General features: G+C 45.2%; 1 protein-coding gene across 1 annotated transcript in view; it reads right to left on the bottom strand.

The window, feature by feature from the left end:
- Positions 1-14191, bottom strand: part of OTOA (otoancorin) — a 61141-nt gene extending 46950 nt beyond the window's left edge. Inside the window, exons 1-8 of the mRNA XM_013049727.2 lie at positions 14100-14191; positions 13683-13711; positions 13560-13590; positions 13414-13441; positions 11334-11421; positions 8160-8291; positions 4780-5015; positions 1213-1334 (exon numbers count right to left, since the gene is read on the bottom strand). Coding sequence (XP_012905181.2) covers positions 1213-1334; positions 4780-5015; positions 8160-8291; positions 11334-11421; positions 13414-13441; positions 13560-13590; positions 13683-13711; positions 14100-14190 — 757 coding nt within the window. The 5' untranslated portion in view covers position 14191. The remainder of the gene's footprint in view (positions 1-1212; positions 1335-4779; positions 5016-8159; positions 8292-11333; positions 11422-13413; positions 13442-13559; positions 13591-13682; positions 13712-14099) is intronic.
- Between the last annotated feature and the right edge of the window lie 1367 nt (positions 14192-15558).

Here is a 15558-nt window from a genome sequence, read left to right as displayed (position 1 = left end):
AGTTTATTCTTAGGGCACCTGGGTGGTGCAGTGGGTTAAGCCTCTGCCTTCGGCTCAGGCATGATCCCAGCGTCTTGGGATCGAGCCCCGCATCGGGCTCTCTGCTCTGTGGGGAGTCTGCTTCTCCCTCTCACTTTCCTTCCATGCTCTCTCTCTCTCTCTCTCTCTCTCAATAAATAAATAAAACCTTTAAAAAAAAATAAATAAGAAGTTTATTCTGTTGACACAACTCACATTAAAAACGCAACAAATTGAAGCCATCTGCGACACTGTCCGCATTACTCCTCTACACATTCTTTTTTTTTTTTTTGCTGTTGTAGTAAACCTAACATCGAGTTTACTAACTTAACCATTTGTAAGTGGATGGTTCCGTGGTATTAAGTACATTCACCTCGCCGTGCAACCGTCAACACCACCCACCTCCAGAACATGCTCATCTTGCAAAACCGAAACGGTCTCCAAGAAACAACAACGCCCCCCCCCCCCGGGGTCCTCCGGCCTCCCAGCCCCTGGCAACGGGCCTCCCTCCTTTCTGGCTCCACGAATTGGACTCCTCTAATACACATCTGTAAAATAAATGAGTCTTGACCTATTTCTGCCTTGGCTGCCAGGAAACTTCGCACTAGATTTCTGTGCTTTATTGCCTAGATTTCCTTTTAAAAATGTACCACGTCTCTCTCTAATCCAGATTGAGGATACAGATTTTTTAACTTGAAACCTCACTCTGAAAGGTTCTTTTCAAATCCGAGATGCTGTTGCGACTGACGTTCTACAAGCCAGGACAGCCCACTGACGTGAACGTGTGGAAACTGTATGCCCCTCTCCACCCCCCACTGGTACTCTCTCTAAAATAAATAAATAATATCTTTTTAAAAAATACATTATATTTATTTATTTGAGAGAGAGAGAGAACTAGAGTAAGAGAGAGCACGAGTCAGGGCAGAGGGAGAGGGAGACTCCCCACTGAGCAGGGAGCCCAATGTAGGACTATATCCCAGGACCCTGGGATCATGACTGGAGCCAAAGGTGGACACTGAACAACTGAGTTATCCAGGCACCCCTGGGGTGTTTTATTCCATAAGCTACATCAAACCCTTTTCGGAAGGTGGGAAGGACAGGTAAAAATCAGAAATGGCAATGAAATCAAATTCCTGTCTTCGGAGAGGAAGCACCACCTTTAAGGACAGACACCCCCCTGAAAAGTGACCCTACCTTGAAGGCCAGGCTCACCACTAGCGTTGGAGGACATCTGCAAAATCCCAGTCATCCAGGAGTAGAGAGCTCTCTGGGAATGAGCCGAGGTTTGGTCGTAGAGATCTTTGAACACCGCAGATCTAAATGACGAACACGGGTGTCACTTAAGGAACAAACAGCTGGAGGACTAGAGACAGGGTCAAAACAGCCAATGGACCCAAAGCTGTCTTGTGCTGAAAAGCCTTCCCCCTACCTTGTTACACGCACCTATTGTCCCATTTCTCCTTTGTCCTTTACCTCTAAATACTTCCCAAAGAGTGTCCTCCACTTCCTCTCTTCTTGGTCACTTATTTTGTTTTGTTTTGTTTTTTACGATTTTATTTATTTGAGAGAGAAAGCACGAGGGGGGGGTGCAGAGGGAGAGGGAGAAGCAGGCTTTCCTCTGAGCAGGGAGCCCAATTCAGGGCTCCATCCCAACACCCTGGGAACATGACCTGAGCCACAGGCAGACGCTTAACCAACTGAGCCACGTGTCCTTTTTCTTCTCTTTTTTTGTAACAGCTTTATGGAGATATAATTCCCACACCATACAATTCACCCATTGAAAATGTACCATTCGGTGGTGTTCCCAGAGTTGTACAAACATCACCACATTCAATTTTTGAACACTTGGAGCATCTCAAAAAGAAACACCATACACTTTACCTACCACCCCCCACCTACTAGTCACCCCAACCTCTAGAAACTATTGATTTACTTTCTGTCTCCATAGATTTGCCTCTTCTGGACATTGCAGATAAAAGGAGGAATGCGGTATGTCATCTTTGTGACTGGCTTCTCTCACTTGGCTTGATGCTTCCAACGATCACGCATTCTGGACAAGGCATCAGTACCTCATTTGCGGCCTTTTCAGAGCCAAATACTATTGCATGGCCTGTACCCACCACATTTTATTTATCAAACCCCCAGTTGATGGACCTCTGGTGGTTTCCACCTTTGGCTTATTATGAATAATGCTGCTATAAACATTCACGTGCATGGGGCACCTGGGTGGCTCAGTGGATTAAGCCTCTGCCTTCGGCTCTGGTCATGATCTCAGGGTCCTGAGTTCGAGCCCCTCATTGGGCTCTCTGCTCAGCAGGGAGCCTGCTTCCTCCTCTCTCTCTGCCTGCCTCTCTGCCTACTTGTGATCTCTGTCTGTCAAATAAAATAAAAAAAAAAAATTCACGTGCTAGTTTTTGTGCAGACAGACATTTTCATTTCTCTTGGGTAGACACCCAGGAGCAGAATTGCTGGGTTAGAATGACAACTCTGCACTTGGCCTTTGGAGGAATGGCCAGATTGTTGTCCAAAAAGGCTGCGCAATTTCCCATTCTCACCACGTGAGGGTGCTGATTTCTCCATAACCTCACCAACCCTGGTTAGTACCTGACGTTCTGTGTTTGGGTTTTTTTTTAAGTTTTAGTTTTAAATTTCAGTTAGCTAATGTACAGTGTAATATTAGCTTCAAGTGTACAATATAGTGATTCAACAATTCCATACACCACCCGGTGCTCATCACAAGGGCACGCCTTAATCCCCGCCACCTATTTAACCCATCCCCCGTCCACCTCCCCTCTGGTAACCATTAGTATGTTCTCTGCAGAGAGTCTGTTTCAAAAAAAAAAAAAAAGAGTCTGTTTTTTGGTTTGCCTCTCTCTCTCTCTCTTTTTTTTTTTAAGATTTTTTATTTATTTATTAGTCAGAGAGAGAGAGAGAGAGCGAGCACAGGCAGACAGAGTGGCAGACAGAGGCAGAGGGTGAAGCAGGCTCCCTGCCGAGCAAGGAGCCCAATGCGGGACTCGATCCCAGGACGCTGGGATCATGACCTGAGCCGAAGGCAGCCGCTTAACCAACTGAGCCATCCAGGCATCCCTGCCTCTCTCTTTTTTACCCTTTTCTCATTTGTTTTGTTTCTTAAATTCCACATATTAGTGAAATCATATGGTATTTGTCTTTCTCTGCCTGATTTATTTCACTTAGCGTCATACGCTCCAGTCCCAGCCATGTCATTGCAAATGGCGAGATTTCATTCCTGTTATGGCTGAGTAATATCCGTGACGTGTATATGATCTCACCTTCGTCATCCACTCATCCCTCGATGGGCACTTCGGTAGTTTCTACAATTTGGCTATTGTAGACACGGCTGCTATCAACATTCGGGTGCATGCTTCTCCTCAAATTAGCATTTTTGTATCCTTTGGGTAAATACTTAGCAGTGCAATCCTGGGTCCTAGGGTAGCTCTATTTTTAACTTTTTGAGGCACCTCCATGCTGTTTTCCAGAGTGGTTGCACCAGCTTGCATTCCCACCAACAGTGTAGGAGGGTTCCCCTTTCTCCGCATCCTCGCCAGCATCTGTCATTTCCTGACTTGTTAGTATTAGCCATTCTGACTAGTGTGAGGTGGTACCTCACTGTGGTGTTGATTCACATTTCCCTGATGCTGAGTGATGTGGAACATCTTTCCATGTGTTTATTATCTGTCTATCTTCTTTGGAAAAAAATATCTATTCCTGTCCTCTGTCCAATTTTTTAATTGAATTGTTTGGTTTGGGGGTGTTGAGTTTTAAAAGTTCTTCATATATTTTGGATACTAACCCTTCATCAGATAGGTCATTTGCAAATATTTATCTGACATTTTGATTATAGACACGCGACTGGGTATGAAGTGTCTTGATCGCCTTTAACTACTATGGCCTGGGACGCTTCCCACCACACCTCTCCTCATGGCCACAGTCACCATACGGCCTCATTGTTGCCATACTCAGCAGTCCCACTTGGTCCAAATAGGACTTGACCTTACAGTAATGATTTGAAAGTTACTTTTTAAATAAATGTTAATTAAAAAGAGTGAGTCATGGGGTTCCTGGGTGACTCAGTCAGTTAAGCATCTGCTTTCAGCTGGGGTCATGATCCCAGGGTTCTGGGACTGAGCACTGCATCAGGCTCCCTGCTCAGTGGGGAGCCTGTTTCTCCCTCTCCTGTTCCCCATCCTTGTGCTTTCTCTCTCTCTCTCTCGCTCTCTCTGTCAAATAAATGAATAAATAAACAAAATCTTTTAAAAATAAATAAACAAAAATGAGTCACTGTAGGGCGCCTGGGTGGCTCAGTGGGTTAAGCCGCTGCCTTCGGCACAGGTCGTGATCTCGGGGTCCTGGGATCGAGTCTCGCATTGGGCTCTCTGCTCAGTAGGGAGCCTGCTTCTCTCTCTCTCTCTGCCTGCCTCTCTGCCTACTTGTGATCCCTCTCTGTCAAATAAATAAATAAAATCTTAAAAAAAAAAAATGAGTCACTATAAAGAAAGAAAAAAAACAAGTAAAGAATAGTACCAGCGGTGTATAGATACGGCAAAAATTGTGAGGATGGTACCAGAATGACTGACATTTGGGCGGCACTGTTTTACGCAAACCATTTCTAAGCTCCACAGATGGTAAGCTCTGCTTCAGGTCTCACAGGTTAACCTGCTCCCCTTGCTTCCTCCCCTCTGCCGTGTACTGCCTCTAAGAAATGGGGAGTGGGGCTCATGGGCTGGGGGAAACGCTCACAGGTTCTTGAAAGCGTCCTCACGCAGGTCCCGGGGGAGCTTCTCTGCAATTTCTGGCTGCAGAAGGCTGCCTGAGGAGCCCCTCAGCACCCTGCCCAGGATCTCCACACACTCCAGGGAGTTCAGCACCTGGAAACACCTCTCCAGTGTGATGAGAAACAGGCTGCGGTTCACACCAGGGCTCTGCAAGGCTTGTTTCCGGATCTCTCCCAAGTCAAGAACAATGTCTTCCAGCTCCTAAAGAAAAAAGGTAGGGTTGTCTTGTGAGAGGCCTCTAGATTTGGAAACCCTGGGAGGAACCACACTTAGCAGTGGGGACATTCAGGACCACTGTTTAACACCATGCTGCTCTGTCAGACCTTCTAGAACTTTCCATTTATTACAAAACCAAGTTGAGGCCTTCACCAGCCTCTCCCACACTAGGCAACTTCTCAGTCTTCAAGTTTACCTCATGACTCGCACCTCAGGTGCATGCTTGAGCGGGAATTCCCTCCCCAGCTCCTTCCTCTAGTGAAATCCAGCTCATTCCTCACCGATAAGCTCAACTGTCATTGGCTTCTTGGTGAAGTCTTCTCAAAGGCCCTCCTACCTTGGTCAGATCAAATTCTCCCTCCATTAAGTGCTCCCAAGAGCACCTTAGCCAAACTCCACGATGCATTAGAGATGCTTATGGGCCTGTCATTCCTCCTTGCCAATGGTTCTCAACCCTGACTGCCCACCAGAATCACTGGGGAGTGGTCCCAGCACCACCACACAGAGTCTGATTTAACCGCCCTTCGGTGGACCCCAGGCAAATGACTGTGGTGTGCAGCAGGGGTCGAGCCAGAAAAGTCCTTGGTGCCCAAGCCATATGCCTTAGTGGAATGCCTGGAATCCAGAAAATATGGAGAAAGCCTGTTAGGATGAATGAAGGAAGGAATGAATCAACAAACGAACGAACAAATGACTCTTTTGAAGCACAGAACTACCAGGAATGCTGACACGGCTTAGTCATAATTTGATTGGCACCTCAGTCTTTCACCCAGCACAGCCTGTACACATAGTAACCACCACTGACTAGCAAGGACCACACACTCAACAAAGGTTATACTACGCTGTTATTACCTCACGATCACAGGTGATGAAAACACAAGATAGAATAAGCCACCTGCCCAGACTTCCACAGAGCTAGGATCTGAAACAGGTGCATCTGCCTCCAAGCCCACACCTCTAACCATGACCGAGCATTTCCTAACTTCAGTCATTTACTCTCAGAGCTAAACAGGGTCGTGATTAAGAATGCAGCTAGGAGGGTGCCTGGGTGGCTCAGTTGGCTGGGCAACTGCCTTTGGCTCAGGGCATGATCCTGGAGTCCCAGGATCGAGTCCTGCATCGGGCTCCCTGCTCGGTGGGGAGTCTGCTTGTCCCACTGACCTCTCTCCTCTCATGCTCTCTCTCTCAAATAAATAAATAAATTCTTTAAAAAAAAATGCAGCTAAGAGTTCTGCAGCAGAGGTCTGTGGATAGAATTTAGGGCATCTGTGAACACTGGAGGAAACTGCTACCTTCATTCTACTGCCACAGAACTCACTTTCAGCATTTCCTTCAGGAATGAATAGTAGATAATAAGCTACCAAGGCACCACCAGTAGGACCTTGGAGTTGTCATTAGGAAAAATCAGACACTTTCATAACACATTACAGTTGTCACAGATATCTTGAAATCTCCTTTATAATCCATACCTTCTCAAAATTACAAAAGCTATTTGACTCAGAACTAAATCTTGTTATTGGATGTGTGAAGCACATCAGTTACTATACTCCCAATGAGTTTGTTTTATATATTTTGATAAATGTCTTTCAATAGAATTGGCTTCTTTTATAATCCTCTGTGTTTTATTTTATAGATTTTTCACAAGTTATTCTGAGAAGAGGCCAATGGGCTTCACGAGATGCCAGAAGGACCCACAGCCAGAGTCAGGAGCCCAGGTTCCAAACTCAGACCTGCCACTCTCGAGCTGTGGCCTGTGGCGGGATGCAACGTTATTCATTCAACCTCTCCAAGCCCGTTTCCTTACCTGAACATTGAAATGGTAATATTATGATTGTCCTTATCTCAAAAGTCCTGGAAAGGACTCAATCGGTCCGTGCATGTTAAACCCTTAACACAGTGTTGGCAAACTATGATTCACAGGCCAGATCTGACCCAGGGCCCGTTTTTGTGAATAAAGTTTTATTGGAACATATCCATATCCCTTCAGTTACCTGCCACCTCTGTTTGCTTTCCTGCTACAAGAGCAGAACTGAGTAGTTGTGACAGAGAACACACGGCCTGCGAAACCTAAAATATTTAGTATCAGGTCCTTTACAGAAATGGTTTGCTGACCGTTCCCTTAGAATAACACCTGACACACAGCAAACCCTCAATAAACATTAACCAATATCATTTTCACAGAGCAGCATCCTCATTTTTGCCGTATATTTGCACGATCTTTACTATTATTTACTTCCTAAGTTTTTAATTTTTTTTTTAATTTATTTATTTATTTGACAGATAGAGATTCCAAGGAGGCAGAGAGGCAGGCAGAGAGAGAGAGGGAAGCAGGCTCCTGGCCGAGGAGAGGGCCCGATGGGGGGCTCGATCCCAGACCCTGGGATCATGACCTGAGCCAAAGGTAGAGGCTTTAACCCACTGAGCCACCCAGGCACCCCTCATATGTTTTTATTTAAACCAACTCTTATTTTTTTTTTTTTAACTTTAGTTCATTTCAAAGGGAAACATCACATCTCTACCAAATTCACAGGTTAGATATATCCATTCTATTTGAATAACAGACATTAAAGTTAAGTCTGTGACTATTAAATTGTTTACATGGTTCAACTCCTTCTAGGAAACACAGTTCCCTACATTAAGGTGTCTTTAAACCTCACTGTTCTGGGTCTCAAGGATTTTCTAGGTCTCACAGACCTTGCTTTGTGATGCTCTTTGATCTTCAACTTTGTTTGGGGCAAATTTGTCTATTTCTGTTTTGGATTTTGTTGTTGTTGTTGTTTTTCCTACCCCCAGACTGTAAACTCCTTGAGGGCCGGGGTAGACTTTCATCCTTGAACCCAGTGCCCCGTGATGCACTGTCATCATCCATGGACGTTTACTGGGCCAAACCATTAGAAGCTCCTCGGTACCCTCTCCTCTCCTAGTTCCCATAAGGCTCTTCACTTGCACTTTGGTCAAAGTAAGCGAGAAAACCAAGGTCTGCAGGCTCCTGGGGGGGTGCAGGTTGTGAAGGGAGAAGTTGGGAGGAAAACCTAACGAAGGCCCGAGTCAGGCTCTGTTGGATTCAACTCAACAAATACCAACTGGCCCAGGATTTCCCCTCCTCCCCGGGTGCCAAGAACGCCTCACCAAGAGGTCCTTCTTGTCTTCTAAGAGGCATTTCATGGCGGTGCAGAAGCGCTGAGCGTCGGTTTCCCTCAGGTCTTCTAGCAGCTTCTGGGGCTGGTACAGGCGCTGCTGCAGGTAGTTTTCCATCGCTGCCTGGTTATGGGGTGTTGAGAAGAGTCAGTGAGGACAGGCCAGGAGCACGTGGTCAGCACCATGGCCAGCAGCCCAGCCAGGCCACCTACTTCCCTGCAGAGCCCACCCGCCGGCAGCTAGCGGATGTGTTTGCTTTGGCTGGCTCCAAAACTTTTCATCAGCTGCCAACATTTCAAAGTCAGGGGATTCCCCACAAAAATCCAGACTTCCAAGGTCTCTTGGAAAACACAAAGATTTGGCAACACTAGGCATATCCCCTTCCTGGTGATAATAGTGGGCTGAGGGGCAGCTGTTCCCTGTAATTACACTCCTGTTCACCGCCCACCCAGCCAGCCCATTTGGTTCCTATAGGCGACTGGGGTTTCAAGTCCAGAACAGTTGGCCTCTGTCCAGGGAGTTTACCACCCCCAGGCTGGCACTGCTCAAACCCTCTCCCACGCCCCAAGCTACCAGCATAAAAGCAAAATTCAGGCAGCACGAACAAACTTCCTCTTGGCCTCCCCTCGGAGTGAGGAAGAAAGGACAGCAGCCTCTCCTAAAAGAGATGACCTCTGCTGTCTGGGGAATTATTTTCTAAATCTCTGTTAAATAAAGGTGCTCCAGAAAGGCAGCATACTGTGGTGGCATGGGCAAAAAGTGGGCTCTAGAACCAGACAACACCCAGGAATGTCCCCACATTGCCACAGACTAGCTGTGTGGCCTGGGACAAGTTACTTAACTAGGATTGGTAGATAAAACACGGGATGCCCAGTTAAACTGGAGTTGCAGTTAAATGGTGAATAATTTTTCAGCATTTAAGTATGTCCCAAATATTGCATGGAACATACACTAAAAAAAAATCATTTATTGTTCATCTACAAATCAAATTTAACTGGGAACACTGTATTTTTTTTAAGCAACCTCTACACTCAATGTAGAACTCAAATGCAAGATCCCAAGATCCAGAGTCACACATTCCACCAACTAGTCAGCCCAGCGCCCCAAGAATACTGTACTTCTATTTGCTAAATAGGCAACACTACTCTGAGAGCCTCTGTTTTCTCAACTGAAAAGTAGACACAGTAGAGACTTACCATGTAGGATTGTTGTGAGGGTGAAATGAGTGTGTGTAAAATGTTTTCAGTTGTGCCCAGCACACAGTAAGTGGTCGGTAAGTGCCACCCCTTATTCCCTATCTTGAATGAGTTACATAATGATTTGCTTAGTGATTCTCCCTAGTAAAGAGACCTCCGACTTCTCCTCTGAGTCTCCAGTGTCTAGAACAATGCCTCACAGAGATTAGAGGTTAGATAAGTAGACACTGAATGAATATACAAATTTATCCACAGGAAGAGAGAGAAGATAGCTACTATTCAAGCTAAAATATATACATTTCAATGAGAAAACTTACTGCTGGAGAGAGAAAGGGCAGGCATTCCTTGCCTTTAGGTGGCCACAGACTGATGAACAGAAGAAAGTAAGTCAGTGCCGTAAGGCCAACAGCCACCTCCAGCTAGTGGGTGTCTTAGGAAAGGGTTAGCAACCAGCTCTCTGAATGGAGCTCTCGTGAGAATGTTGGCTGATATTTTCATTTGCATTATAGAGTAAAAAACAGACAATAAAGACATCAGGGCTTCATTTATTCTGATGTCAGAACTTCATTCGTCAATGACAATGACTTCTTTGCTGAATCAGATTTTTTTTTTTAAAGATTTTATTTATTTATTTGACAGAGAGAGAGAGAGAGATCACAAGTAGGCAGAGCAGCAGGGTGGGGCGGGGGGTGGCCCAGAAGCAGTCCCTGCTGAGCAGAGAGCCCGATGCAGGCTCGATCCCAGGACCCTGAGACCATGACCTGAGCTGAAGGCAGAGGCTTAACCCACTGAGCCACCCAGGCGCCCCTGAATCAGATAGTTTTTAAATACCGAAAGAATATTCCCTCAATTTTCTGTGCTTTCCACATTTTAACAGTATAAAGACACAGTATAAAGACACGATGTGTCACCCTGGGCTGATGATCGTGCTGAAGAGGCACGTGCTGTCCAGTCTGCCACAGTCCCCAGCATGCCCTACTGCTCCACAATATCCTTGCCATCTATTACCATGCCTCTGCTACCATTTTTCTTACAGTAGAATTAAAAGGGAAGAAAATTTTTCTTGGACCCATAATTAAGAGACTGATCATTACACCCAAACAGCCAGCTTCCTGTAATTCCGTTTAGCAACAGAATCCCCCAAGTTTTAGCCGAGTTAGGAGTTTCTCAGAAAGACTTCTTTCTTCTGCGCCGTGACATGTGAATGCGGAATGTGAGCAGGAGGAAGGGTGCAACTTGCCGGTTACGTCCTTAAAGAGAAGGTGCTCACCCTTCACTTCCTCTTTCCCACCACCCCTTCTCTTGGGCCGGAGAATGGATGTGCTCTCTCAGTCACATGGGCAACGAGTCCCTGAGGCTGACAAAGCCACCAGATCGAAGGAAGCTGGCCCCTGGACAGTCTTTTAAAAAGAGAGCTCCGTCCTGGGTGACTCAGTGGGTTAAGTCCTCTGCCTTCCGCTCAGATCATGATTCCAGGGTTGTGGGATCGAGCCCCGCATTGGGCTCTCTGCTCAGGGGGGGAGCCTGCTTCCCTTCCTCTCTCTCTGCCTGCCTCTCTGCCTACTTGTGATCTCTGTCAAATAAATAAATAAGATCTTTTTTAAAAATTTAAAAAAGAGAGAGCAAGAGAGCCCCCTCTCTTCTCTGGACCTCCCACTGAACTCTGAACTATAACATGAGATAGAAATAAACTACATTGTTTGCGCTGTTGGAATTTGGGGTCCCTTTGTTATAGCAGCTCAGCCTCCTCCCCAAGACACCAAGTCTCCATCAAAGGTAGAACGAGGAAAAACACAAAAGAGCTTGTATCATGTTTCAAAACAACTGGACAGAACACGTTTCTTCGTGGCAGTGAAAACTAGCTCATACCTAGTCCACTTCCCCATCCTGCTCCTACCTGGCCCCTGAGTGTACAACCCCTGGGTCCTAAGAGGGGATTATATGATAGGGATGAGTCTCAGGTACACACCTGCAGGCTGGGGATGGTGAAGGCAACATTCCGTGAATTCAGATAGGCCAGGACTCTGTGGGACAGGTCTGCTGTCCACCCATGCGAGCTTTAGTTGAAGACAGGAGAAGGTCACGATGACAGGTTCCCCTATGATGAGGAGTTCCCCTACTTGCCAAGTGGCCAGAAGACCAGAATTCAGACAGCATGTGGGGAATGGGCCGGGGATGCTAGAAAATTTGTGTTTGGAGGAGGCAGGACATTTGTTAACCTGGCACAGTGGTGGGGGATTTTCCAAATCTAAGAATCTCCGTGGATCCCACTCTCTCCAAGACAATTATCAGTTTACGAGCTGTGTGCAATATTCTAATTCCCATAAAAATCCACTTGGATTAAGTACAATCCAAACAGACTGACTTGGAAAGATACCATTATGATATTAAATTTAAAAAGCAGATACAGTGTATACCACAAGAGGCTAGAATAGCACAGTTAAGAGTGTGAGCTCAAAAGCAGATTTGAATCCCGGCTCTGCCACTTAATTGTGTGGCCTTAGGCAATTTACTGAATTTTCCTGTGCCTCAGTTTCCCTTTCTACATACTATAGCCAAAATTGTGAAGATTGTTTGTTCACACACATAAAGTGCTTAGAGCAGTACCCAGCCACATAGAAAACACACAATTTCACTCAGAACAACCAAAAAATGGAAATGACCCAAATGTCCAACAACAAGTAAAAGGTTAAACAAACATGGTACAACCATGGGAGTTGGGGGAAACTAGACGGGGAGACGAACCATGAGAGACTATGGACTCTGAAAAACAACCCGAGGGTTTTGAAGGGGCGGGGAGTGGGAGGTTGGGTGAGCCTGGTGGTGGGTATTATGGAGGGCACGGATTGCATGGAGCACTGGGTGTGGTGCATAAACAATGATTTCTGGTACACTGAAAAGAAATTTAAAAAATAAAAAATTTAAAACAAACAAACAAACAAAAAAAACCCAAATATGGTACATCCATTCAATGGAATGGATATCAATCAAAAATATATCAATAGGGGAGCCTGGGTGGCTCAGTGGGTTAAGCCGCTGCCTTCGGCTCAGGTCATGATCTCAGGGTCCTGGGATCGAGTCCTGTATCGGGTTCTCTGCTCGGCGGGGAGTCTGCTTCCCTCTCTCTGTCTGCCTCTCTGCCTACCTGTGATCTCTGTCTGTCAAATAAATAAATAAAATCTTAAAAAAATATATGTATCAATAAAACATGAATACCAAAGGAATGAGTGGGACTTCAGCTTCCAGCTGTGATGGAGTAATTGGGTGCAGATAAATCCTCCTGCCTTAGATGACTGGAAGGCCTTTTACAATCCCATTTTTGTTATTAAATAAATGGATGGATGAATGAATGAACACAAAGATGATGGACAGATAAATAGATCAAATTTAGCCTGAAAGAATATATCCACAACTATTAACCAGAGTTAAAGTTACATTAGGAAGAAGAATGTTTATGGGGATACTCTTTCACATTAACGTAATTGGGTGCCCTTGTCCTGGGCCCTCAGACCCCCGTATTTTTCTCCCTCATAGTATTCATCATATTAGAATTATCTGTTAATATTTGTCTTTCCACAGCACTCTCTAGTGGCCTGCCCTGCATCCCTGGTATCTAACACCAGCCCATATGCAATGTATAACACGACAGGACACTGGATACAGTGGAGCCTCAGCTCCACCACATTTCCCAGCTGCATGACCTTGATTCACCCTCCCTGTGCCTCAGTGTCGCTCTTCTGTCCAACTGGATCACAACAGGACCTTTCCTGGGGGAGCTTGTAAGGATAGGACATGTTTCTAGGCACAAAGCACTAAGAAGGGGACTGCTACACAGTCAGCACTCAGTAAATGGTAGCACTTGTGCCAGCAGAGAGGAATAAAAGATTGTGAAACAAACGTAACCACTTTAAAACACCTGTGCCCTGGTTGATATCTTTTTGTAATGAGTACATATGTATGTCTTACTTTTTACAATTAAGAGATTCCCATTTAGGAATTTTTACTAAACATCCGTTCCATTCCTTCCCCTCCCCTCGAGGGTGGGTTACCTTTGAAACTGTATGAGATCCAGTAACGCTACATGGAAATAAAACGAAAAGACAACTTTAAAAGAATCATTCCAGAGAGATCAACAGGTACGTTCTGTTTGAAATTCTTAGACGCAGCCAAGTGGGGGACAGAGTGGGGACATTACCATTCAGATAGCTTCCATTTATGATTTCTTCCTAAAAGACAAAGAAATAATGTCGAGTAAAACATCCAAAAATTGGCTGTTCCAGTAGAGGAGATTTTGATTAAAAGAAAATGGGATACTCACCGCCATTTTTTGCAACAATGGATCCAAATCTGTAAGGAAGCCAGTGAAGGTATAACTAGAATTAATTTTGTGATCTTCAGAAATACACATATGGGTTAGGGAAAGAGAAGCTCCCCCCCCAAAAAAGTCACTTATAGAGGAAAATTTTAGTGAATTTCAATTATACCTGTGACCATGTGTGCCCAGTGTGCGAAAACCCTAGTTTGAAAAATCCTTTTAGAATAATCCTGAAAATCCTACACATACGTGTGCATGCACACACGGACTGACACATACGCGTGCATGCACACACGGACTCACACATACACATACATCCCAAACACTCTCCAGCACCCTGTACCTAAACCAATCCATCCCACTACATACCCTAAGATGTGTGGAAACTACGGCAGATTCTTCCCCCCCCTCAGGACTTACCCTGCCTGGAATCTGGAACTCTATGACTTGCCACTCCATGGCTCAGAAAAAGGAACAGGAAAAGAAAGGACATCCGAGGTTCCTGGGACATCCTCCTGTAGTTAATTCAAGCACAGAAGTGATTCAGGTTTGTATTTTTAAAATGTATTTAAGAACATTCAGAAGACTTGGTGCACGTGGGTGGCTCCGTTAAGCATCCAACTCTTGATTTCGACTCAGGTCATGATCTCAGGGTGCTGGAACGGAGCCCCACATTGGGCTCCATCGTCAGCGGGAGGATCTGCTGGGAGATCTCTCTCCCTCCCTCTCTGTCTCTCCTCCTGTCTTCTCTCTCTCTCTCTAAAATAAATAAATAAATCCTTTTTAAAAAGAGAGAGAAAGAACATTCAGAAGACAAAAGGGAAAAACTAATAGGCCCAGAACCCCTTGGGCTCTTTTTAAAAAATGCATTTTAAATTCCATGTACTGTGCTCCATCTAAACCCTTCCGTTGGGGCGCCTGGGTGGCTCAGTGGGTTAAAGCCTCTGCCTTCGGCTCAGGTCATGATCCCAGGGTCCTGGGATCGAGCCCCACATCAGGCTCTCTGCTCTGCAGAGAGCTTGCTTCCTCCTTTCTCTCTCTGCCTGCCTCTCTGCTTATTTGTGATCTCTCTCTGTCAAATAAATAAATTTAAAAAAAATAAAAAATAAAAAAAAAAAAAATAAACCCTTCCGTTAGTCAAAGACACAATCATCTCTCTTCTTGATGACAACAACGGCCAGTTTATGTTCTTACATCCCCTCTCACTCCCCTCAATCCAGCAGAGAGGAATGATTAGAAGCACGGGCTCTATTCTGACGAGGGGTTTATATCTAGGTGATAAAAAGAACTCTTACAACTCAGTAAGTGCAAGATAAGCCAGAGGCGGGGGGAAAAAAAAAAAAAAGATACAAATTTAAGTTTCATTTTAAACAAAAGAAATGGCCAGTAAACTCATAAAAGATTGTCGGCATCATTAATTATCAGGAAAATGCAAATTAAATGCACAGTTAGATACCCACTACACAGGGGCGCCTGGCTGGTTCGTTTGGTAGAGCATGTGACTCCTGATCTCGAGGAGCCCCACATTTGGGTGTAGATATTGCTTAAAAATAAAATCTTAAAATTAAAAAAAGAGGGGTTTCTAGGTGGCTCAGTCAGTTAAGCGTCTGCCTTCAGCTCAGGTCATGATCCCAGGGTCCTGGGATGGAGCCCCACGTCAGGCTCCCTTCTGAGCTAGGAGCCACCTTCTTCTCTCTCTGCCCCTCTGCCTGCTCCATGCTCTCTCTCTCTCTGTGTCAAATAAATAAATAAATAAAATCTTAAGAAAAAAAACACACTACTACATATACTAGATGGGCTAAAAGTTGAGAAGACTGACAATACCAAGTGTCGATAATGATGGGGAGCAGGAAGAATCTCTCTGGAAAACTGTCTGGTG

This window comes from Mustela putorius, unplaced genomic scaffold, assembly GCF_011764305.1.
Source record: "Mustela putorius furo isolate JIRA1106 unplaced genomic scaffold, ASM1176430v1.1 tig00004041_pilon_pilon_pilon, whole genome shotgun sequence".
NCBI lineage: Eukaryota > Metazoa > Chordata > Mammalia > Carnivora > Mustelidae > Mustela > Mustela putorius.
Note: the sequence above shows the minus strand (reverse complement) of the source record. Positions and strands in the feature narration are given on the sequence as shown.